Source organism: Rattus rattus, chromosome 8, assembly GCF_011064425.1.
Source record: "Rattus rattus isolate New Zealand chromosome 8, Rrattus_CSIRO_v1, whole genome shotgun sequence".
Classification (NCBI taxonomy): Eukaryota; Metazoa; Chordata; class Mammalia; order Rodentia; family Muridae; genus Rattus; species Rattus rattus.
Window position 1 is genome coordinate 88,744,557 of NC_046161.1, and position 24,116 is coordinate 88,768,672.

Sequence of the window (24,116 nt, forward strand, 5' to 3'; positions counted from 1 at the left end):
GAGCGCTTGGAAGCAAGGACAGGCGAGTTCTACTGTTCTGTCTTGACAGTGCCAGCCTTCAGCTCTAACTGCCAGCCATACTTCTCTTCTCCCGCAGTGGGCATCAGAATGATTCAGGAGCAGAGACTGCAGGTGTGGATGCTGGCCCATATGTACAAGACCATGCCTGTGTGTCTGTGGGGGTACAGTTGCTCACATGACTCCCAGAATGTATTTCCTGTGGGGAAAAGGGACCAGCGTTGACAACTGCTTTTCCAGGAGTCCATGTGTCTGACAGAACAGGCATTTTCAGGGGCCATAAGGTTCTCACCAGGCTAAGGTTATGGCACCTCCTTGCCTTGTGTATGTTCCCCTGCTGGGGCACAGGGGGTCTCTCTTTTCTCCCAGATTAACCTTAGATTCATATTATCAATTAAGCTCATGCTGAGTGGAATCTGAGATTCATGTATTAATTGATCTGGGAGAGGGACAGTTGCATAAATGATGCCGGTAGTCTAAGTGACACCAACATTTTCTATAAACGTCACTTCTCACCATCTCTTAAGACCCAGAGAGACAGGGTGTAAGCAATGAAGGCCAAACAACTCAAATCAACTGGCTTCCCCTCCAGTTTGCCTTTTGTCTTGTCTATACCAGCTGCCCTCTCCTGGAGAGGCCACCCTCCTTCACCTCCGATGGTGACCCTGTCTTCAAAGCCTAGCTCTGGTCTTGACACTGCCAGGAGCCATATCCCACCACCTCAGTTCCCTGCCTCAGGCTTTTCAGACTCTGATCAGGGCCTGGGCCATTGCATAAAGACTCTGTAGGTGATTGTGGAACTCATCTGCTGTTGAGATTGAGGTGAAGCCATGTATGACAAAAATTGCTTTTCAGTTTGGCTTGTCTTGTGGTTAAGAAGCAACCTGAAGGTGAGAGCAAGCTTTGCAGTGTTTCTGAGCCGCCTCGCAGAACACTTTTTGTGGTTTATTCTAGAACAGCAGTGTTCTAGAATACAAGCTAGTGTTCATAGCGCCCAGTTTCAGCTCTATCTAGTCTTGCCCAATAGCAGTTTTGAGCTGTTAGTTCTTGGTCCCAAAGCCACCTTTGTATACCATTGGGTGACACTGGGCCTGCACCAATACAGGTGGCATTTTCCTTTGCCAGGCAACATTTCTAGGTCTTTTATGGGGGGCAAAAACATCTATGAGAGGGGGACAGATTCTTTCTGCTTGCTCACTTTTTTTGTGTGACATCAGGGTAGGAGGCAATGGTGGGTGAGGACGTGTGTGCTGCTGTCAGCTTTCCACCTGTCCCTCTGTTCCTAGGCCCACCCTATCCCCATGGAAGCCCCTAAGACATCTGTACAGGCTGGGCAGTAAGCTGTCTCAGAAAGCTGGGTCCTAGTTCAGAGCCGAGGTTGAGGGTCTGCTTCTGATAATCTCATTTACCTCCTGTCCCTTGGGGTTGCCAGTGGGGTCGTCACTGTTTTCCCGGTGCCCCCCTTCTGTCATCTGTCCTCCAGTGCCCATTTAACCAATTCTTCGTGTTCAGTCCTTTGTTAGAATTATCTATGGTGTTGGTGGTGTATGTGCATGCGTGTGTGCATGTATGTGTGTGTGTGTGTGTGTGTGTGTGTGTGTGTGTTGGGGAAGAGGGTGGATACTGCTGTCCTGACTCAGTTGATAGATGAATACCCACCTACTTCTGTTGGATCCTCCTTGGTTGTCCTCAAACATTTGAGTCACACTTTAATTGCTTAAAGCACAAAGTTCTGGAATTTTCCTTTTTCCATTTGGATGTGTCCATCAACCAGTGCTTACCTCACTCTTGCCCTGCCCACTGGAATCCCTGCCCAGATCAGGCAATTGCAAACAGCTCTCCTGCCTTCCTCAGTCCCATGGTCCATTCCAACACTAACGGAAACAACACTAACAAAAACATGAATAGGGTAGAATAGTGCCTTGTATTATATCTGTTCTCATGGCTTCAGAGTCACTCATGCCCCCAGATGCTCTTTTTTTTTTTTAATAACATTTTAAATTTACATTTAAAATGTTATCCCATTTCCCAGTTTCCCCCCAGATGCTCTTAGGCCCTACAGATGTCCTTTGCCTTGCTTCCCGTATGTCAGCCTCCCTGCTATGTCATTTTCCCAACATACTAAGCCCCCTGCTGCTTCAAGGCCTTGACACCTGCTGCCCTTCTGTGAAGACTCCATTTCTTCTCTGCTTATACCTGGCTGTCTCCTTCCTATTCTTGAGGAAGCAGCTTCAGGTTCTTTAAGGAGCCGTCCTGTCCAGAGTTCACACTTCCCAGGCTCCGCCTCTTTCTTTCCTAGGGCTTCTAGTCATTTCCAATCAGCTGAGTGTCTGCAGGGCGGGTTTCCGATCTGTTTAGTTCAGGGCCATGTTGTCGTAGGCCAACCCATCACCACCCCTGGTCTCACTATAGACATGCTATAGGGTGAATTTAGAAATTTTTTTTTGAGGCAGGAAAACTTAACTAGCAGCTGTTCTGTCACAGTGAGAGATCTTTTCAGGCGTGCTTTGCTACTGATCCCTTCTGGAGCCAGAGCCCTTCCTATAAAGAAAGGTTGCCAGGATAGAATATGTACATGGAGAATGGCAGTATATATTTGTATTTAAGAATCTCTTGGTTTTATTTAGGACCCGTATACAGTTCTAAAATACGTACAAAGTCTGTATCCCAGGCATGGTCCTCAGAGGGGGATGTCTACGGATCGTAGCCTCAAGGACTGAAGAATGGAAGACAGTGTCGCTCCTGTTCAGAAACTCAACTTGACTTTGGAAGACTCAACTGCTGGTTTGGTAGCTTCTCAGAGACATCAGCTTCTTTAGTCCCTGCAGGCAAGTTCACGTCGTATCTAGAAAGGCAGCATTGGGATGTATGGATTCTTTGATTGCACCGTGGTCGTTGTCAGTGCCGTGAGTAGGCGCGATCACGATAATGCGATATTCACACAGTTAATTTTTTAAGGTTTAATTTCACTTTAGCTTATCAGGAGTGGAATCCCTGCTGGCGTGTCATTTAATTTGCTTGCTGTACTAATGATGATTCCAAAGCCTTTCAAAGAAACGATTATATGATAATACCAAATTTGATGGTGGATCTGGCCCATCATTTGCAGGGATGGGATTGTAACAAAGCTCCCTGGGGCATCCAGTCTTGTAGTTCATACCAGGAATTCTGCTGCTTCTCCTTTGTTCCGGGTTACCGAGGAGTGAGAAGAGGGAGGCCTGGCTCTTTTTATTGGCCAGAGGTAGACTTCCGATCATGGGCAAAAGCTGTGGGAAAACATGGGCTTAATAATTAGGAAGAACATTCTCACAGTGTTGACTGCTTTGGATTGAGATAGATTACGTGTTGAGGAAAAGCGTTCCTCGCCAATTGCTGATTTGCTCAGACACCTAGAGTGAGTCAGGCCAGCACTGAATGAACACCCAGGGGTCTCCCTTCAAGACAGATCAATCAGAACAATGCCCCCCCCCAGGTGCATGCCACTTGTTCCGTACATAGCACCATGAATTCTGAGCCCAGGATGGAACCCGAGCTTATACAGACCTGCAGGCCTGCTACTTTGTCTCTTAGGTTCATCATAATGAACCAATCACAGCAGGTTATGATGTCAGACTTTATTGGCTTTTAGGAGACTCCTTTTGGAAAACCCAGAGGTACTGGAAACGTCCATCTACAACCTCCTTGAAGAATGTGGTGAGAAAAATACATACATATACATATAGGTATCTCTATGAGCAGTAGAGTTCTGAGGGGTACTCCAAGGCTCAGAAGCGCTTCTGGAGGGCAGACTGGATATTCTTCAGCAGTCCCCACTTAGCTCGGTTCTTCCCACGTCCATCTGGTGTTACCACCTGCAAGGGGAAGCAAAGAGTGCATGGGACCATCTACAGAGGGACCTAGAAGGACCATCTAGAGCCCGGGACCACTCCATCTCATTAATGTCCCATAAGTGCGCATGGTCAGCCCCTCTTTAGAGATGAACAACTCCAGACTGGGTACCACAGAGATTTCACAGTTGTTGTATGTGGCACTTCAATTCTACACATCAGGTTCTACCTCTCTCAAGGCAGTTCATACAACCGAATGTGGACAAACATGACAGACTAGACCCCAACTGGCCTTTACCACAGAACATCCCCTCAACCCTTGCCTCTGGAACTTTGTCTCTTTCCCGTCTTTCAAGTTCTAAGTTTCAGCTAATGAGTGGTTTCTTTACTAAACTTGGGGTGACCTGTTTAGGGTTTTGGAGAAAGGACAGTTTTTGTTTATTTGTTTGAAGTCTCTGTAGTCTCAACACTGGTTAAGTATAGAGAAGATTCTTAGAGATGAGCATGAAAGATGAATAAAACAGAATTTGCAAGTCATCCAATTTTCTCCATTTTATACAGACAAGAATGACCTGTACTAACTTTAGTATGGTCAGTGACTCAGTGCTACCCAAGAAAGGCAAGGTGCTGGACAACAGGGCTAAGGAGACCTTTTTAAAAACCCCACTGACTCAACTTCATCATGCTTCCCAGTGACTTACCTTGGAGGTGGTAGGCTTCTCCATTCCTCTGACCCGTATCGTTACCATTCCCTAATACACATTTGCTGAAGAGGCATTTAGGGACTAAAGTTGGGATGGAGGATCCCACTGCCCATACAAATTAGGACACATGACAAAGGAGTAGATGGGGTGGGGATTGGGTTAGATTGGTGAAGAGAAATGTTTATACACCACACAAAGTCTCTATGATAATGTTTTTAATCTTTTATATTTGTGTCGGGCAAAAGCAGGGATGCTGCGTGGATACAATCCTGATAAGGATGAAATGAAAAATGGCGGACGCACAGAGCTGCTGGGGAGGGCGAACAAGGCCTAACGGTATTGTGGTTATGGGGTTTGGAACTGCATTTGAAAATACACGTTTTACAGTTTTGTCTCAAACCACAGTGAGGGTCTTCAAAGCCAATGGCTGTGCAATGGGATGGAACAGAGGTGGCTGAGGGGTGTTCGTGAGCAGCAGCAGCAGGCAAAACAGAGGACAGAAGAAGCAAAAAGACAGGAACATAAAATGCTACAGAAATTGAAATGACAGTTGGCACCTCCTTCCTCGTCCCACACTGAAGCTGTGTAACGGGGCTGCCCCAGAAAAGGAGAGGAGAGTGAGGGTCTCCAACTCCTAGAAGCTAGATTTGAAATATCAATCCTGGACTCCAATAAAAACAATATAAATGAGCAGTGATGTGCCCAATCCACTTATGACCATAGATATAATCCTATAAAATTAGAATATGGTAACAGAAATAGCTGTTAGGATGGCATATTAAAGCAATACATGATGCTAACCATGGGCTTATTTCATGAAGAGACAAGGCCGCCATGGTGAGCTGGGGATGATGCTTAGGATAGGCCCCGGCTTTAGTTTAATTCCTGGCACCATAACCAAACTAAACCAAACCAAACCAACTAACCAAACAACCAAACAAGACCCGTCATAATTTACTTCATGGATAAAGGCCTAATGGAGAAAAATCATGTGATTATGTCAACTAGTGCAAATCTCATTCTCCATGCAAAAGCTCTCAGAAACCTGGAAATCAGAAGATGTTCCTTTAGGTGAATGGCTATAAACCTAAACATTGAATGAAAAACAATAAAGTCAATGGAGAAAGTTTAGTGTCAGCATATGACAAATGTGTCTACTTCTGCCATTCTGTGTCTGACTCAAGGTTCCCACTAAAGTGGTTAGGAAAGAGAAAGAAATATAAACTCAAAAACTCTGAGAGATAAAAGCACCATTACTTAGAGATGATAAGATTTTGTGCCTGAGAAAGCAAGGCAAACCAACAGACTATTGGAATGATAGAGTCCTTAAAGATTTGCTAGGACTCAGATTTATCTATAGAGAACAATAGTTTTTCTTCTGAACCAGCCATCTGTGAGGAATATACTACAATATAAAACAAACACTCATAATATCAAAGGTTGTGCACTAATCACCTTTGTGTTTTTCCTAGATATATTTAAGGGTGCAACATATTTGGATACACAGATGCACGGCATCAATTTGGTATATCTGTTACTTCACATGATCACTGACTTACCATGTGATTATGCATCTAAAATCATAGCAAATTAATCACATATGACATAGTATACAGTGTAGTCTTCATGCGGTTCATTAGATTACTAAACTATGTAGCTTACCCAGGAACACAAAGTTGAAGACCTAGAAAACCTCACACAAAGCAGTTTGAATAAACGTTCAGGTAACATAGCAAACATATCAACTGTCTTCCAATTAATTTCTCAATGACTTTCTAACCCAATTCTGTTGTGATTAAAAATAAAATAACTCAAACAATAACCACAAGGAGTTCCTTTGATGTTTATATGACTAAGTAAGTCTCCCTGATTATCTAGTCTATTACATGGGTAATGATGATGCCTTGGCACTTCATGAGGACAGCACAAAGCTGAGGCTAAACCGCAGTAAAAGCAGACGAGCACTGATGGGAGAGTGGAGACCGATTCGTGACATCCCCAGTCTTTATCTTTGGACATCTTCACTTTGAGACAAAAACCTCACGTCTTCTATGTTTTTGGTTCCTAGCCCCATAACTCACAGCACTGTTAGCCCTCTTCACTGGCCCCATGGCTCCGTGTACAGCCTACGCTCTCATTTCACTGTTATTAGGGCTCTACACATATATTATCTCCATTTTTCCCCTAGCAACGGGTGGTTTGCTACCATTTATACAATATTATCTTTACCTTGCATGGGCCTTGTTTTTGCTGAAGCCATTTTTTTTTTGTCAGTGTAGAAAGCATAATGCTGAAACATAATAGGGGATTCAGGAATGAGCCCTAGATATACAGGCAGCGAAAATAAGATCAAAATAGCACCATGACTGTACCCAGCCCAGTCCTAGTAGACAACATTGGACAAACAGGCTCAGTTGTGGCAGGACAGGTGCATCTGTTCTTTGCATTGCATTGAAAGGTAGACTCTGCATTGATAAAACTCAAAAGGTGAAACTATAAATTTAATAAAGGAGCACGTAGAAGATTATCTTTGTGATCCAAGTCAAGGCGAGGACATTTTTAAACAGAATTCCAAAAGGTCATACCATAAGGAAAAACCTGTTATGACTTTGATTATTTGAAAGTTTAAGGCTCCTGCCATTTCATGGAGTACAGTATGAACAGAGGTGATAAGGCAAATATCAGAGGAGCGGAAATATTAGCAATGTCTAAAACCATCATTTAAAATACATGGTGTCCTGCGAGTCACCCAATCAGGACTCGGTGCAGGTGTGGGTGGGGTGAGAAGGTAGAGATGTAGGCAAAGGGTGTTAATGGACTGATGATGGGAGGAATCCTGGAAGAGCATGAGCATTTAATATGAAATGTAGGAAAATAAAATGAGTTGATGTGACTATCGTGTAGTAGATCGTGATAAATGCAGGCTGAGTTTAGGATATCAGGTCTTAAGGAATATTCATGTGTGTGTACACTGCCGTGTTGGTTTGTATATGCTTGACCCAGGGAGTGGCACTATTAGGAGAGACGTGGCCTTGTTGTTACTGTGGGTGTGGGCTTTAAGACCCTCATCCTAGCTCCCTGGAAGCCAATTTTCTGTTTACCGTCAGAACAAAATGTAGAGATCTCAGTTCCTGTTACACCATGCCTGCCTGCATGCTGCCATGCTCCTGCCTTGACGATAATGGACTGAATCTCTGAGCCTGTAAGCCAGCCCTGATTAAATGTTGTCCTATAAGAGTTGTCTTGGGGGTTGGGGATTTGGCTCAGTGGTAGAGCGCTTGCCTAGGAAGTGCAAGGTCCTGGGTTCGGTCCCCAGCCCCGGGAAAAAAAAAAAAAAAAAAAAAAAAGAGTTGTCTTGGTCATGGTGTCTGTTCACAGCATAAAACCCTAAATAAGACAACCACCTAGTTTATGACCCAGAAATTTTAGTCATAGTGCATTTCTTATGTTAAATGAATGATGATTCTCTAAAATCTACATGTTGTAGTCCTATTCTCAGATATGATTCTGCTGGGTCAGGTCCTTTAAAGAGGCAATGAAGCTAAACTGAGGCTGTTAGGGCAGCTGTAATGTAACCCACTGCCATTGTTGTAGGAGGAAATTTGAATGTGGACTTTAGGGATACATGGGGGAAAGATCACTCAGGAGCACAGTGGGAAAGATTTTCATTCAGAGTTGTGACTGTCTAATGATCCCCGATCTGTACCAACTTGTTAGTGTAACTCTACCTGAATCATACTAAAACCAGAGAGACTTTTACAGCTCCATCCCAGCCACAACTGGTCACATGTTGTCTACTGTAGCATCAGTGGAGGTAACTTGGGTGTCCACACTGAGTAGACGGGTGACACGCAAGAAGCAGATGCACGCTACGAAGGACGGCATAGCATCAGAAATTCAGGGACAAAATACCCATAACCATAGATCAGTGCTTCGTGGGCTGTGATGCTCTTGAGGGGTGGAATGACCCTTTCACAGGAGTTGTCTAAGGCTATCAGGAAACACAGATGTTTATACATTTTGATTCACAGCAGTAGCAAAGTTACAGTTATGAAGTAGCAACAAAAATAATGGTTGTTGGGGGAGTCACTACAAAGGAAAGAACTGTATTAAATGGTCATAGCATTAAGAAGGTTGAGAACCACTGATGTAGACAGATCATTCAGACACAGTGTTTAGAGAAAAAGGGACAAGGCAGGGGGAGATGAACACAATGCCATATGTGTATGTGTATGTAGTGACACACAACAAGCAGCCATACGTGTGGTGTAAGAACACATCAGAACAAAGAGAAACAAATAAACCCTCCTTAGAACAGACGTCACAAACTGGAATATAGAAATAAGGCACAGTCCTTGCAAAGACCAGTGTGGATGGAGAGGGGTATATAATTAATTAAAGCTTGTGTACATGAGGTTAAAAACCAAGCCAGGTCTAGTTTGAACCCAAGTTATACTTGTTCTCAGAGTTCAAGCTTCTCCAGCTACAGGGTACGTAGGAAAGGACTAGAAGAATTTTACTTATAGCAATGGTTCAGACTTCTTTGGGAAACTGTAGAGCCTCACTCAGGACACAGGATACAAAGCATGTGTGGGGGCTGGAGAGATGGCTCAGCGGTTAAGAGCACTGACTGCTCTTCCAGAGGTCCTGAGTTCAAATCCCAGCAACCACATGGTGGCTCACAACCATCTGTAATGGGATCTGATGTCCATCTTCTGGTGTGCACAAAGACAGGAAAGCATGTGTGGATCACTTCAGGACCTGGAGCCACTGTGAGTGAGTGGGTGTCTAGGGTGGAGGTGGCAGTCCTGAGGGTGAACTAGAGTCAGTAGCACGATCTTCAATCTCAACCCTTAAGATGTGTAACAGCCTGAGTTGAGGAAAGTTGGGACTTAGTGGGAGAGAGGCTGCCTTGTTCTGTGCCAGCACCTCAGCTGCAGTGCAGGCTAAGGAGACCCAGGGTGACCAAAGAATGGTCTCTTCAGTACATAGATATTATTGAGAGACTGACAGACTGAGAAGGACTTATCTGTCCTTTTTAAAATGGACCATTAGGCTCCTTGATGTTAGAGGCTTTGAGACAGAGACAGAGCCATGAGGAACCAGTAAGACCAAATGGTATCCTATTGCTGTGGAACTAGCAAGCTAGTGTTGTTGGGGTTGGACTCGGGAGCGTGAGCACAAATCTGAAGTTCTTTTCAACACACAATTCTGTCTCAGAACCAACAATTGATCCATCAGAGACTCAACGCTCTGACATCACTCCCCAGCGTCATGCACTGTGTGACTCCAGGGCTGAGCACAATCCTCCTAGGCTTATTTATGTTTGATTATGGTCCAGGAGACCAGAATTCTGGCTTTGAATACAGACCCATCCCCTGTGTTTTCTCCATAAGAACTTCCTCCTCGAGGAAACATCTGAGACTCCGGGCTGATCAGTGATAATGGATAATGCAGAGTTGACCTTCAAATGTGACCTTTAAAGTGTTGGCTAGCAAATTTCCTTGTTGCACGTATTATGCACCAAGGAAAATTTTTTTTTTTTACAAAAAAATTCAACAAGTCGGGCTATGCAAATCATATATAAAAGATTTTCTTTCACGTCTTTTATAAACGTACATACGATGGAATTGGGGAGGTTGGGATAAGACGTGATTATGCTACCTCATAGGCACATTCAAATGAAACCTTTCAGAAATACTCGCACACCAGTGCCAAAGGAGAAAAAATTCGAGTTTTATAGGAAAGAGCTAAAGCCATTACTTTTATGAAGCTTTATAAATGTCATTCAAACACACCATCTTATTTTCATTTGCTGGTGAAGCCTTTACTTATGCAAATCATGACAAACGTTAAGGAAGCCAGCATTTCCTTGGGAATGCTAATAGAACCGCAAAGGGGGGAGGAAGAATTACTTCTGAAGGAAAAATCTATACTGGAGAGCTTTGAGTCAGATAAAAATGAAGCTTCCAGAAAACCTCATTAATTAGGGTTCTGCTCACTTAGATATTGTGTGAAAAGGCAAAGAGACAGACATGCATTTCCCTCTCGTTCAGAGAGGGCAAATTAATCGCATAAAGACAGATTTAGGGGAGGCTGTTCTTTGACTGACTGTATAAAACATTCTGCCTTCAGGCGTCTTATGATACTTTGCGATTATTAATTTTATTTATCAATTTACTCCCTCAGTCCTTAATTTAGACATTCACTCGTACATTCATTTGTTTGGTTACATTTTTACTCATGTTTCCGCTCAATAACCGTTAAGAGGCTGCTGTGTGCAAACTGCTTCGGTAAGCACCACAGGAGAGCGAAAGATGAATTAGGCAAGAATTTTGTTTGTAAGGAGGTCACAGTGTGAGAGGGATGAGAGGACCCAGGAGGGTAAGGTGGCAGACTTGCCTCGATCTCTCTATCCATCCCCAATCCTCACATCTAGAGATGACAGATGATTCACTAAGAAAAATTAACTACTGAGTGCCCTTCCTGGGTAAGACATTTCCAAGGGAGTCTAAAGGGGGAGTCAGATTAAAAGAAAATCCATAGTCAAGAGCACAGAGTAGAAAATGTAGCAATAGGTCATAGGCTTCAGGGCTCTGGAGTGAGAAGGTCTCCGTGGCAACTGTCAAACAGGCTGAGAGGTTGGCAGAGGAACAGGTAGCTGAGCAGCCAGGCAGGCTCTCTCATCGCATTTCTTGGCATGTAAGTGTCTGGCCTCTGTGGGAGGGGGAGGGAAACACGATGCCAGGTGATAGGACTAGCCCCACTCTGCAGAACTCCACTTCCTTCCCACTCTCCACCATCATGAGAAGGAACAATCCATCCCTCAGACATCTGACTGGATTATTAAAGCACAATGAATCCCACTAAATGGCCTTGAACACTTGGACCACTCAGGGCATGGATGGAGACAACCCAAGAGTCCATGAAAGCTGGGTTTAGTGGAGCAGAAACTTAGAAGGGCCTCAAAATAAGGCCGATTCAGAGAGAAGTTGACAGGAAAGAAGGAAGAAGAGAAGAGAGGGGAGAAGAGAGGAAGAGGGAAGGGGAGGGCAAGAAGAGGGGAAAAGGAGGGAAAAGGAGAAGAGGGGAGAACAGGGGAGGAGATGGGGAGAAGGAAGGAGAGAGGGAGAAGGAAGGGGAGGGGCATGGGATGGAAAGGGGAGGAGGAAAGAGAGAAGAGGTGGGGAGAGAGAAGGGTGATAACTTTCTAGTTTCTGTGGACATCAGATTAGACAGATACATCTCTTCTAGGCGTGTCTTAGAAGTTTTCCGAGGCTTCCTTCTCTCGGTGCCATAAATTCCCTTCTTCCAAACTCTAAATGAACAGACCTGGCCCTTTTGCTTTTAAAGAACCTCTAAGACTTATTTGGATTCCAAAGAGCACCTTCACAGTTAAATAGTATGATAGCTCTTGACAGTCCCGGTATCCTCAGTATCACTACAATGGCGTTCACGTGGAAGTATGCCATTACTGGGAATTGAGAGAAGCATCAGTTCTCCATCACAAAAAACAATGGTTTGTTTCTTTCCTTTATGGAGCCAACCTGACCTGCTCAATGCCTTTTTTTTTTTTTTTAACTACCAGAGAAACCAAAAGTAGTTTTAGTATAAATAAGTCTTAAATATTGCACGGGATGTTCTTGTACCACAAGTTTCATTTGCCTTCTGTGGGAAATGCTGATTTAACTGGCTGCCTATCTCTTTGCTAAGTTTCACACCTCCTCTTTGCAGGGAGCACTGCTTCTTTGGAATTTCCCATTGTAATTATTTCTTACTCTTCTCATACAATGACTACTAGTCCCTGACTATGGCCGAAGGGGGCATTATGCTTGGTTGTACTCTGAACTTCTGTGTCCTAACACAAAGCCTAGATCCAGTAGTTTTGAGTTCAGCAGAACTTATGATCCTCAGATGTGGCCTGAAAAGTCTGGTGGAGATGAGAGACGCCATCATTGGCAGAGAGTTAACCAGCTTTCTGGCTTAGAGGCAGAATTCTCTGTGATCTCTGCTGATCTTCCCAGTTAAGCCAATTCCTGACTCTAGGAAGACATTCCCATCTGATGGGTCAGAGACATGACTCAGCTGGTAAAGGCTCTTGACAAGCTGGAGACCCTCAGTTTGAGCCTCTAACATCCATCTGCATACTATGTCATGCATGTATGTATATGTGTGTGGGCATGTGTGCATATGTGTGACTCTCCAATAAAAATTTAAAACTTAAGACATAAGTAATAGAAAAAAAGTTTAACCTAAGAAGCAAATGTACACAGTACCTTGCAGATGTCACTCCACTGCCCGGGACCGTTTTCATTGATGGCTCTAACCTTAAACAAATACTCGGTGTTGGGGGTCAGGTTGTGCAGCTCCAGGTTCTGCTGCATGATGTCTCGAATTTGTCCACAGAGCTCTGTGCGAACATTATTAGGAGGGGTGGTGATGAGCTCATAGAATTCCATCTCAAAAGAGTCCACATCTTCTGTTGGGCACGTCCAGTAAACCTAGGAGAATTGGGTGTATGAGCATGGCACCAACACACATTGCTCTGTTCTTCCCATAAGGATTTGTGCTGTAGCCTGTCTGTGGGCTGTACTTAAGCTGACCCCATCTTTACAGCTGCTGAGAGCTTTGATTTAGACCATGAGTAAGGGTCTTGGGAAGCTCTGGTGAAGTTTCGTGTGATACATGGAATGGATTTTGGGAATGGGTGTGCTCTTCAGGGTTCTGTTACTGTCACTTGACATGAAGGCCGTGGCCGTAGATAAATAGTGCTTACCAGATGCCTGTTGCGTATCAGCTTTCAATCAGGCATTTCTATCTACAAATCTGATGAATTCAGAAGCCTTGGGAGGCAGATTTTATCCTCCCACTTTATAGGCATGGAAGGAGACATTTGGCAAATACCAGTGGACTCACACAGAACACGGTAGAGTCACACATTTGTCTGGGATGCAAAAGTATTTCCTTCTCTACTCCTGAGGAAATATCCAACAATAACGACAGAATGTTCATACTCAAATCATAAGATATCAACTCCCAAGAAGAGATAGAGTAACAAGTCTCAGAGAGCAGATAATGTTTGGCATAGAAACAGTTTGTGATAGTAGTGTTTTCATATTTGTTTGTTTGTTTATTTTGTGTATGTGTGAGTGAGCTCACTTGCATGCATGCCAAATACCATGGAGTACATGTGGAGGTCAGAGGACAAACGTGCTAGAATCTGTTCTCTCTTCCAACCCCACGGGTCCTTGGAATAGTACCCAGGTTGTTAAGCTTGGTGGTAAGTGCCACCATGTTGCTGGCCCTCAACTTAAAAAAATGTATTTTTTTTCTTTTTTCTTTTCTTTTTTTTTCGGAGCTGGGGACCGAACCCAGGGCCTTGCGCTTGCTAGGCAAGCACTCTACCACTGAGCTAAATCCCCAACCCCAAAAAAATGTATTTTTAATGTACAATTTCATCAGCACTAAATTTCAGAAATAAAATCATTCAACTTAATAAAATTAATTCATATTCTTTCTGATGATCAGAACAAGCACATTTATGGTAGCACACGTTGGAAATGCAGAGGAAGTATAAGGGAAGAAAATAAACATCTCCCCTAATCCACACATTGATTCCTGTAAGTCTTTTTACTGTCAGGGGAGGCACAAACACACTCATGCATGGAATTGGGATTGCATGGATCTGATGTATTTTCTTAACTTACAGTTCATATATCTTATACCATCAAAAATCTGGTAAAGCACCACCTTTAAAAACTGCCCACAGAGGCCAGCAAGATGGCTCAGAGGATAAAGGTACTTGCTGCCAAGCCCGACAACCTGGAGTTTGATTCCCAGGAGCCCCATAGTAGAAGGAGAGAACAGACACTCAGGTTTTCCTCTGACCTCCACTTGTATTCTCTGGCAGATAGATGTTCCCTTTCACACACACACACACACACACACACACACACACACACACACACACACACACACACACACAGAGAGAGAGAGAGAGAGAGAGAGAGAGAGAGATAAAATGAATAAATGTAATGGAACTATAAAAAACTGTTTCAGAAATAACTATAGTTATTTTTTATTCTATAGTTGAGCAGTCAGATAAATGCTGCAATGAGTATTTTGGGGTATAAATCCTCATCTTATTTTTTTTTGTGGGGGAATAGTTTCTTAAAAAATTATTTCTAAAATTCAGATTGAATCAAAAAATCTCTAGAGTTTTGGAATACATACTAATATCTTCTAAGACCAACTTGAACATTTTCTACACAGAAGTCCTGAAGATTTGGGGGCCAGGTTAAAATAGACTTAATTTATATTGTAGAGCACAATGGATCCTGGGAAAGGCCCATTTCAAGACCCTAGAACAGGGATTTTCTGCATCACCATCATCACCACCACCACCACCTCCACCACCATAATCATCATTTTACATTAGATCACTGTCTGGCCATAGTGAGGTGGCAGAGACTTGCTTGGTTGCCTTGGTAGGTGTCCCTCTCTCCAACTTATCCAGGGATACCTCTTAGGCAGCACATGTGACTTCTCCAAGTCCAACTGTGGAGCAGACCCCACCAGCCCTTGTGCTTCAGAGCAGGAGCTGTGGGCTCCCTGAGAGCCTGGGGTTGGCACTGAGAAGAGATACAGTGTCCCCAGAGTTCACTGGATGTCATCTATGCCCCATCTCTGTGTGAAGGACAGGGAGAGACACTTGTGCTGTGTTTGATGGTCTCCAGGAGGGCATTGTTCTACCTGGCACATTTTTTTTTTTGTGTCATTAGTTTTTGCCTCCAAAGCAAACATTATAATGTCTCGCAGTGGGAGAAGATAAAACCTGGTCTCTGGCTGGACTTCATTTTCTTGGGTGTAGACCCGACCTACTGAAGTGCAGTCTGCAGACAGCAGAACTGGCAATACCTGGCAGCTTGTGAGAGCCGGACTCTCAAGCCTGGAAGACCAATGACACGGAACCTACCTTCTAACAAGTCTTCAGGAGATGGCAGTGTTTGGAAGCCACTAGTCTACAATATAAGATGCCTAATATCTTTGAGAGAGGGACAGAAAAACCGATCTGTGCCATGTGGAAACAGGCCACAGAGTAATTCGGGAGGTGTGTCCGTGTAGGAACCTCAAAGGAGGCAAGAAACTCCAGTTGCCCAGCAACCCTTCGCCTCTTGGAATTTGAATAAGGTACTCCACAGGCAATTTAATTCAGGCTCAGCTGGATCTCAGAGAGATGGTGAGGGGAAGAGCTTTTGTTCACTGTTAGGTTAAGAAGGCCAGTGGCCAGTGTTGGCATATGAGACAGCAGGTGAGGAGACCTGTAAGATACTCCACTTTCCACATCACCCTTAAGAAAGAAGATGGGTCTCAGCAGAGAACTGGAATGTTTCTGGACATTGTCATCCCAATCTTTTCAAGCTCTGGGGAGCCAGGATCTAAGAGGGTAGCAGTTTAAAGGAACATAGAGCTGGCAGCCAGTGGAAACTGCACGTCTAATTCAGTCCTGGACTCTACCCGCCACCTCCATGACCTCCCAAGCCAGTTTGAGACTTTCCTTAGTTCCAATTTGACTCTTTCTTTTGGCTTCTTTTCCCTTCCTTCTTCCTTCCTTCCTTCTCGTGTGCTGTGTATATATATGTGTGTGTTCAGCACACATGTGTGTGAACCCACTTGACGGTTTATGTTAGTGTGAAGAACAGGGGTCAACACTGTCTTCTACTGTCGTCTCTCTCCCATATTCTGCTATGTATAAAAAATCCCACCCACTCTTCCATCCATCCATTCATCTATCCATTCATCCATCCATCCATCCATCCATCCATCCATCCATCCATCCATCCATCCACCCACCCACCCATCCATCCATCCATCCATCCATCCATCCATCCATCCATCCACCAACCCACCCACCCACCCACCTACTTACCTACCCACCTACCAACCTATCCCTGAGGCAACATCTGTCATCTAGCTGGAGCTCCCTGTTTCCACTAGACTAGCCAATCAGGAAGACTCTGGACCTCCTTGCCTCGCCTCCTCAGCACTGGAAGTACACCAGGCTTTGATATGTGTGCTAGGGATGCAAACTGAGTTCTTCATGCTTGCACAACAAGCCCCTTGCCCGCTGAGCCATCTTCCTAGCCTGTGTTTTTCTTTCAATAGAAAGACTGTCACATAGGGTTGGGATTTACACGCACCTATCATTATGATTTCAATACATGAACTGGATTAATAAACATTTCGGAACCTACTGACTAGGCTGACTGCAAAGAGTCTGGAGGAGTAGACTCAAGTGATCACATACTAGAGGCCAGAGAGGAGTAGACAACCTTATTTGACCTCTCTCTTTCTGTGCCCCTCATCTTTCTTTGTCTTACCTTGGCCGCTCTTGGGTATACTAGAGTCTGGTAGATGACAATTGGGCCTGGGGTCCTCACAGAGGTGTCGTTGAAAGAATACCAGTTGTGGAAGCTGTTGCTACTCTGCGGAGGCTGGGTTTCCCCTGTGGCACTCCAGTAAGTATAAAGGCCATCAGTTGTTTTGGCAGGCGCGGCAGACTGGGCTCTCCCATAGTTCTCTAGACCCGCCTTGCCCTTGTCGTTGGCGGTGTTGAAGGATATCAAGGAAGAGCTCCGCTGGTATATCTGCTGGTTGCCGAAGCTGTGGGTGCTGAATGTGACCTTCCTGGCGACCATCATTTCCGAGTGGACAGGATACTGGGAAGGGAGTGAGTCCCCTGAAGAGCAAGTCTTTTTGGGTCCTGTAGGAAAAAGCTCGTGGATGGCACTGGAGAGTTCTGCAAAGTCCAAGGGAATACAGTGTAGGGAGTGAAGCCGCAGCTGAGGGTCAGGCCTGAAGGTATTCTGGATGCCCTCCTCAATCTGGTCCACCAGGATCTTGGCAGACTGCAGGAATGCCACCTGGCCTGTTTCCTTCAGGGCTTCCTTGGAGTAGGCAATCAGACCATCCATTTCGTTCACTTTCATGGTTGTGATGTATACATATTTCTCAATTTCTTTCTGCCTGGACACTTCTAGGTTCTCGATCTGTTCCATGATGATCTTCTCTTTCTCTTGAAGGATGGCTCGCAGTTTGAGGAATCCATTCCGGACCTCCTTCCTCTTTGCTTCCTTGTCAGCTTTAAAGCTGCTCTTTAGAATGTTGAATTCCATCAGGTCATTGTCAATCTCATATCGGACTGAAACACAACCACGTTGATACCGTGAATACTTTCATCTCCACAGATATCAAAGCCATATCAAAGTGGAGCAAGTCTCTGTGGACTCAGAGGAAATGAATGGTGAGAGAGAGAGAAGAGAGAGAGAGAGAGAGAGAGAGAGAGAGAGAGAGAGAGAGAGAGAGAGAGAGAGAGAGAAGAGAGACACCTGACCTGGAGCTGGGCTCACACAGGCTAGAACAGGCTTTTGAAATAAATTCCCCTCTATTCTTCCATGTGCCCCTGGCATATGTAACTTTTCCCTGAACCATGTCTCTCTTGTAGCAGAGAAACAAATAACTTTCTATAAATTTCTGATGTCTACTAAATGGTGCTTTACCAATCAAGCTTGTGTTCTTTCAGTCACTGATGATAGACCATTCCTTATAGACATGGACTATAAGTAGTAATAATTCCACTCCACCCCCAGCCCAGTATTTTTATAAGAAAGTCTTGTTTGCCATTGTTTGACACTTGTGTTGGAGAGTCAGGGTGTGTGACTTTCTGGCTGCCTTTTGCTGACCACCTTATTTAAGCACAGTTGTCTTGTGCAGGGATGGGATAAGCACACATCTCATCTGTGCTATATGGTTATTGAGACTGGCATGGTATGTTCCTAAAGTATCCTGGCTAGGATCATCTGAAAGGAAAGAATCTTTAGAGAGAAAATGACTCCATAAGATTGGCTTGTAGGCAAGTGTGAAGGCATCTTTTTGATTGGTGATTGATGTGGGAAGTCCCTAGCTCTCTCTGAATGGTGCCAGCTTGGGCAGGTGGTCCTGGGGACTATAAAATAGCAGGCTGAGCTAGCCATGAATGGGCAAGCCATGAACAGCATTTTCCCCATGGCTTCTGTCAGTTTATGCTTCCAGGTTTCTGTCCTACATTCTGGTCATTATTTCCTTCAATGATAGACTATGATGCTGAAGTGCAAAATAAAATAAACCCTTTCCTCCCCAAGTGGTTTTTGGTCATGGTATTTTTATCACAGCAATAGAAAACTAAAGACAAAGGCTTATATGAAATGGTCCTGTATAGGCGGAGCCATTCCCTAAATGGATTTCTAGGTCTACTTGGGGACAGCGACATGTCTGACCTGGTTAAGACACATTTCGATATTATGAACCTTTTACTGAACTTTACGAATATTATTGTTCTTCACTCCAATATAAAAAGCTGGGTTTGTTTTTATATAAGTTATATTATACAACCAATATGGACAACCATGACAGAAGGATAAAAGCAGCTGGCCAGAATAATGCTGGCTATTCTGGAGTTTTCCTGTTACTGTTTCCTGTCCATTAGAAGCTCTTTAAATTTGTTGCCTACAACTTGGACAGAACGTTTGTGGAAGATAACTTCAACTGAGATAATTCTCAGCATTAGATTAATTATTTCCCCTGAAACAGGGAGGTGGAGTTAAAATTAACTGTCATGTTCAGAAAAAAGAACCACTACCAACAACAAAAACAACAAACACCCTACCTAAAAACAGAACTTCAGGATGTGACTAGAGAAAACTTATTTTTCCCCTTTGGAAAATGGGGCTAAAGTTCAGTAAAATTGTAAACACATTGTACGATTTTTATGTGCTCATTATATATACTCCAAGTTTTTTTCCAGAGGTGAGCGAATGTTTTATAAGAAAATCCATTTATTCTTCACAACAATCCATTGAGGAAGCTACCACTATCCTTCCCATTTTATAGATGAAAATACTGAGTCACAGAGACACTAACTGGCCAGTGATAGCTGTCAGGGATATCCATGACAGTAGCTGGCCATCTCAGCTCTCCCAGTGTTTATATTTCTCCACCAGGTTGAACAAGCCCCCCTAACAGGTTGCCCACACCATCATCTGGTCTTTTTCACAGCTGGGAGTTACTATGAGGGGGAGCAAGAAACAGACCAGGACCTGCTTTGAACTTGGCGATGGCGCTGAAGAGGGCTGCAGACCTCTCGGAACAGGCGTCTATGAGGCTGACCGTGTCATGGCCATTGTGGAAAGCGATCTTGCAGAAGGCGCAGAGTAGCTGGTTGTCGCTGCGACAGTACTCGTTGATGCGGCTGGATGGATGGTGGATGCAAATCTTCTCATCCTGATCCTCGGCGCTGGTGTCCACGAAGACGTGATCCTGCATGGCCACATCCGAGTGGAAGGCCTTGAGACAGTCATTGCACAGGTTGAGGCGACAGGTAACACAACGCTTGTAGGCAATGCGCCGGGTGCGGCACACTTGGCAGAGGATGGGTCCCGAGGACCGGTCGAAGCGCCACTTGAGGTAGCCATGCTGCTGCATGTAGCGTTTGGTGAGGCGCCCGCGCAGGTAGTTTTCGGGCAGGTGCATCTGGTGGCTGTAGGGCATGCAGTGCGAGCGGTTACACATGGGGCAGATGAGGATGAAGAAATTCTCAGTGACCTCAGCGTGTTTTTGCAGCTGCCGCAGGCACTTCTCACACAGGCTGTGGTTGCAGGGAAGCATGAAGGAGTGCAGGCGCAGCCGGTTGCACATGGGGCAGGTGAGGTGGTTCACCAGGTGGCTGCTGGCCGGCATGGTCTTGGGCTCATCCAGCTGAGTGTCGCTGCTCCCCACGCGGAGGGCGGTCTTTGAGCTGAAATAAAAAGCAAGCCCAGGCTTCAGGAACACACACAGAAGTTCTGGAATGACCTGTCCAGAGAGGTGGCTCATAGAACAGGTGATAAATGGTACCTGCATGTTACCTGTCTTGGCTTGCCTCTACTCTCTTAGTAAATGAACTCTGGTAAGGCATTGGTACCTGCTGCTGGTATCCATGCCATAGAATTTTAAAAGATCATGAAGACTGAATTTAATGCCTGCACTGACTGAGGAGCTCTCTTTGGATCAAGCCAGAGCACTGTAGTGCCTTCCTACTAATTTTAATTTTGAGAGGGAGAAAGACAGTAGAGAGGAATGGCATGGTTAGCTGGGCTTGGATGTTCCCATGCATACCAGCAACACCACAGAACATCAGATAAGACCACAGTAGCTGTGATGTATCAGGGCAGAAGTAATACCGCCTCAGGATGCTGGATCAGAATATCGTCCAAACCACATAAATGGCCTCCCATGACCCTTCTCTGGGGGAATGAGAGTGATTGTGTCTGTTCTTTTTCTTTCTGGTAGCAGATTCAGGCTCGAAGTGTTCTAGGTGCTTTCTAGACAGGAGTAAGAGAACCAACAGATTGACTCCATTCTCATGAACACAAGCCCCAGTTTGTCAGGTACCTCACACTGGCATGGAGTGGGGCATGTTCCCACTTGTTGCACATAAGTCAATAAATCCAATCTTACTCAATTACAGACACCCTTCTGGTGGCTGTGCCTGGAAGCCTGTGATATTACCATTAATGTTGTATGTGGGATGGGCCAGAGGAAGGTAGTAAATGGGTTAAGACAGAAAGAGACAATTTCTGAGCTGAACCTAGAACCCATGACTTGACTTCCAGATCAATAGCAATACGAAGGATCTGTCTCGGGGAAATTTATATATGATGGGGCACGGCACATTTAGAGTTAGTTGTCCATTTAGAGGGAGTCTTAATCTCTTTTGTGTTCTGTTTCTCCAGCTGTAAATCAAAGATTGCAGCACTTCCTTCATGGGGGCTTACGAAGTGTAAATGAAACTAGATTGTTTCATTTAGATTAATGAAGCAATCCATCATCAGTGCATGTATGGTGTCTGTAATCACTCTCTTGTGCTATTCAACAGCTAATGTCCACAAGAGAGGAGGAGACCACAAGAGAAGAGAACAGTAGTCAAGCCTGTGAAAGCCCACGCATTCTTATACTGTTGTGAGTTAAGGGTCTTTATTTGGCTGAGGTCGGCTTCATGGATTCAATTGAAAGAACCACAGACGATGAGACTATATGCTTGTGTAATTCAAGTGCATGTTATGGGAGGCTGCAGTCAGAGTAAAGGCAGTTTAGGAAATAAGTGACTCAGCTGTGGGGATGGAGATGCAAGCCAATGCACAGTCTGAGGCTCTTCCTATAGTCTCTGTTCATAGTAAGGTCTTGACGTTGGGCTGTGTTCTCTTCTGACCTTGCCTTCGTGCTTTCTCTTTCTTTTTGTCTCCTTCTTGGCCAAGGAATCCCTGCCTCAGAGTACTTATAGTCAAAGGTGCTTCCTAAGAGTATTGCCCTAGGGTAGCCCTGAGATAACAGTGTCCCTATATATATATCCTTAGGCATCCAGAGAGTTGGCTTATCCCTCAGGACTTGGATGCTGAGATCCAGACTTACAGCCTCACTGTTTTCGGCCGTATTTCTTTTCTGTGTCCCAGCCTCTTGCTTGGTCCCTGCAGTCTCACCTGGAGTCACAAGTCAGTAATACATACAGTAGCTGGATGGGCTTCTCTGATAAAAAAAAAAGGTAAGACTTGGGATCAGTCTGGAGGGAGTGTAAGAGATCAGAAAGAGGGAATGAGGGAGAAACGAGATACTGTGTGAAGATTGGGCATGGCTGAGAGAACTCTGCGAATGGCCCGAGGAACTGGCTTAGTTGTGAGAAAGGGGCTGAGGAAAGGAATGAAGCCAGGAAGTCTAGGTTAGACCAGAGTGAGGGAAGGCTAAGTTAGACCAGAGTGAGGAAGAAGCGAGGCTCCTGAGCAGGATTGGGAGGGAAGGGCTTCGAAGACCAGGAGAGGGGGTTGGAGGTAGGCACCAGCACGTTAGAGTAGCTGACTCCCTGGCACTGAAGTTCAAGAAGGGCATCTGCCTGCCCCCAGATTTTCATGTAAAAGCAGCCACCAAGTCTCGCAGCTTTGCCTTCCTGCCCTGGTGCCTCTGCTCCCTTGCACAGCCCACTCCCCGCTGAAGTCTTGCCCCATTCTTGAATCTGCCTTCCAAGCCTCCAGGTCCCAGTTCTCCCTGTTAGAATCACCTGATAGGGGTAGAGTCCTTACAGTTCTGAAGCCCACGTTGTACCCCAAGATCAGTGAAAAATAGAATGTTGAGGTATGGAGAGCAAACGTGAGCGTTTATTTTTATTTTATTTTATTTTATTTATTTATTTATTTATTTATTTATTTATTTATTTATTTATTTATTTATTTTTGTGAGCGTTTATTTTTAAAGATCCCCAGGGGATTTCAATACATTTCTGAATTTGGGAGCCGCTGACACCTCAGACTCTAAAGCACTGTCTGTGATCTTCCCTCCCATCTGAATCTCCCTCACCCCTGATGTCCCTGGCATGCTGGCCTGTGGGGTAGCCACGCTCCCCAGTGACTGAGAACCTCACAGTCATGACTTTGGAGGGGAAAGAAAGGGTAGCCGTCAGCTCAGGGCACTTCTGTAGGTTACTACGGTCAGTCAAAAGCGGCTCCTAGAGTTCCGATACATCAGGTAAATGCTGCAGTTCCCAGGAAGGGGATGAAGAACAGTTTGTATTTTTGGATCATCAAACAGGTTACAGAGCACATATCATGATCTCCATTTTATAATGGCTATTTTTTTTAAAAAAAAATTAATACCATTGGCCTAGCTCTGGATTCAAGCCATGCTGCATGGTCCTGGGCAACTTAATATCTCCCAGCTAAATATTTTCCTGGTTCCAGTAGGCACAAGGCGAAGAGAGGAATGGATACATGAACAGTGGTTTGCGAAGTTTGCAAGGTGAGAGCCCTTGGGGTCAAAGGGTTCATGCAGGGTACATTCACATAACTAATGGAGCTTGGCTGTTTAACTGCTCCAAAATTATCAATGATTTTTTTTTCCACGTAGAGTGCTCTCTAAGAAGCCCTGGCCTGCTCTGGAGTACCCACAGCTGGCACACACTTCCCAGTTATTTTGGGGCCAACGTAGTCACCCAATGGATGGCCAGCACTGACTCAGTACTTACGAGGTGCGGATGCTTCGAAGGCGACCCTTTCTAAATGTGACGGTGACATTGCGGCAGCAGCGGCTCTCATAGTAGTAGCACTTCAGATTGGTGCTGGCTGTGCAGCAGCACTTACAGTTGGGGTCATTAGCCCAGGAGCAGCAGCACCAATGGCAATTGGGGTTCTCCGCGCAGGTGCAGTGGCAGAACTGGCAGCTCCGTTCATCCTTGTAGGGGCAGGGGAAGCAGGTGCAGTTCCGCTCGGAGGTGAAGATGAACTTGCAGCATAGACAGGAGAACAGCCGGGGGCAGCATCTCTGCCACGTGCAGCATGGAGAACAGACACACATAGCTGTGTCCATGGCTCTTAGATCCCTGGTACAAGGCCTCTGGAGTCTTGACAGCGTCCACTACCGGATTCCTGAGATCACTTCTCTCCCTTCGGGACTCTTGCCCACTCTGGTGAGGCTGGCAGTTTGGGAGTTGTGGCAGGAAGCTGGCCAG

The 24,116-nt window shown here is 44.9% G+C and overlaps 1 protein-coding gene across 1 annotated transcript; it reads right to left on the minus strand.

Annotated features, from left to right (window-relative positions):
• Window positions 1-3,617: 3,617 nt before the first annotated feature.
• On the minus strand, window positions 3,618-24,116 carry Trim42 (tripartite motif containing 42). The gene is made up of 5 exons (XM_032911379.1): window positions 23,634-24,116; window positions 19,684-20,381; window positions 16,930-17,750; window positions 12,826-13,050; window positions 3,618-3,869 (listed from the first exon to the last, which is right to left on the minus strand). The coding sequence occupies exons 1-5, from the start codon at window positions 23,972-23,974 to the stop codon at window positions 3,783-3,785; spliced, it is 2,172 nt and encodes a 723-aa protein (XP_032767270.1). The 5' UTR covers window positions 23,975-24,116; the 3' UTR covers window positions 3,618-3,782.

What these genes read in the sequence shown, in the direction of transcription:
- Trim42 (XM_032911379.1), bottom strand. Translation starts at nt 23,974, where the DNA reads ATGGACACAGCTATGTGTGTCTGTTCTCCATGCTGCACGTGGCAGAGA. An exon ending in TATACCCAAGAGCGGCCAAG is followed by an intron (nt 13,051 to 16,929) that starts GTAAGACAAAGA and finishes CAATTCTCCTAG; the next exon opens with GTTTACTGGACGTGCCCAAC. An exon ending in AGTGGAGTGACATCTGCAAG is followed by an intron (nt 3,870 to 12,825) that starts GTACTGTGTACA and finishes TTCCCCTTGCAG; the next exon opens with GTGGTAACACCAGATGGACG.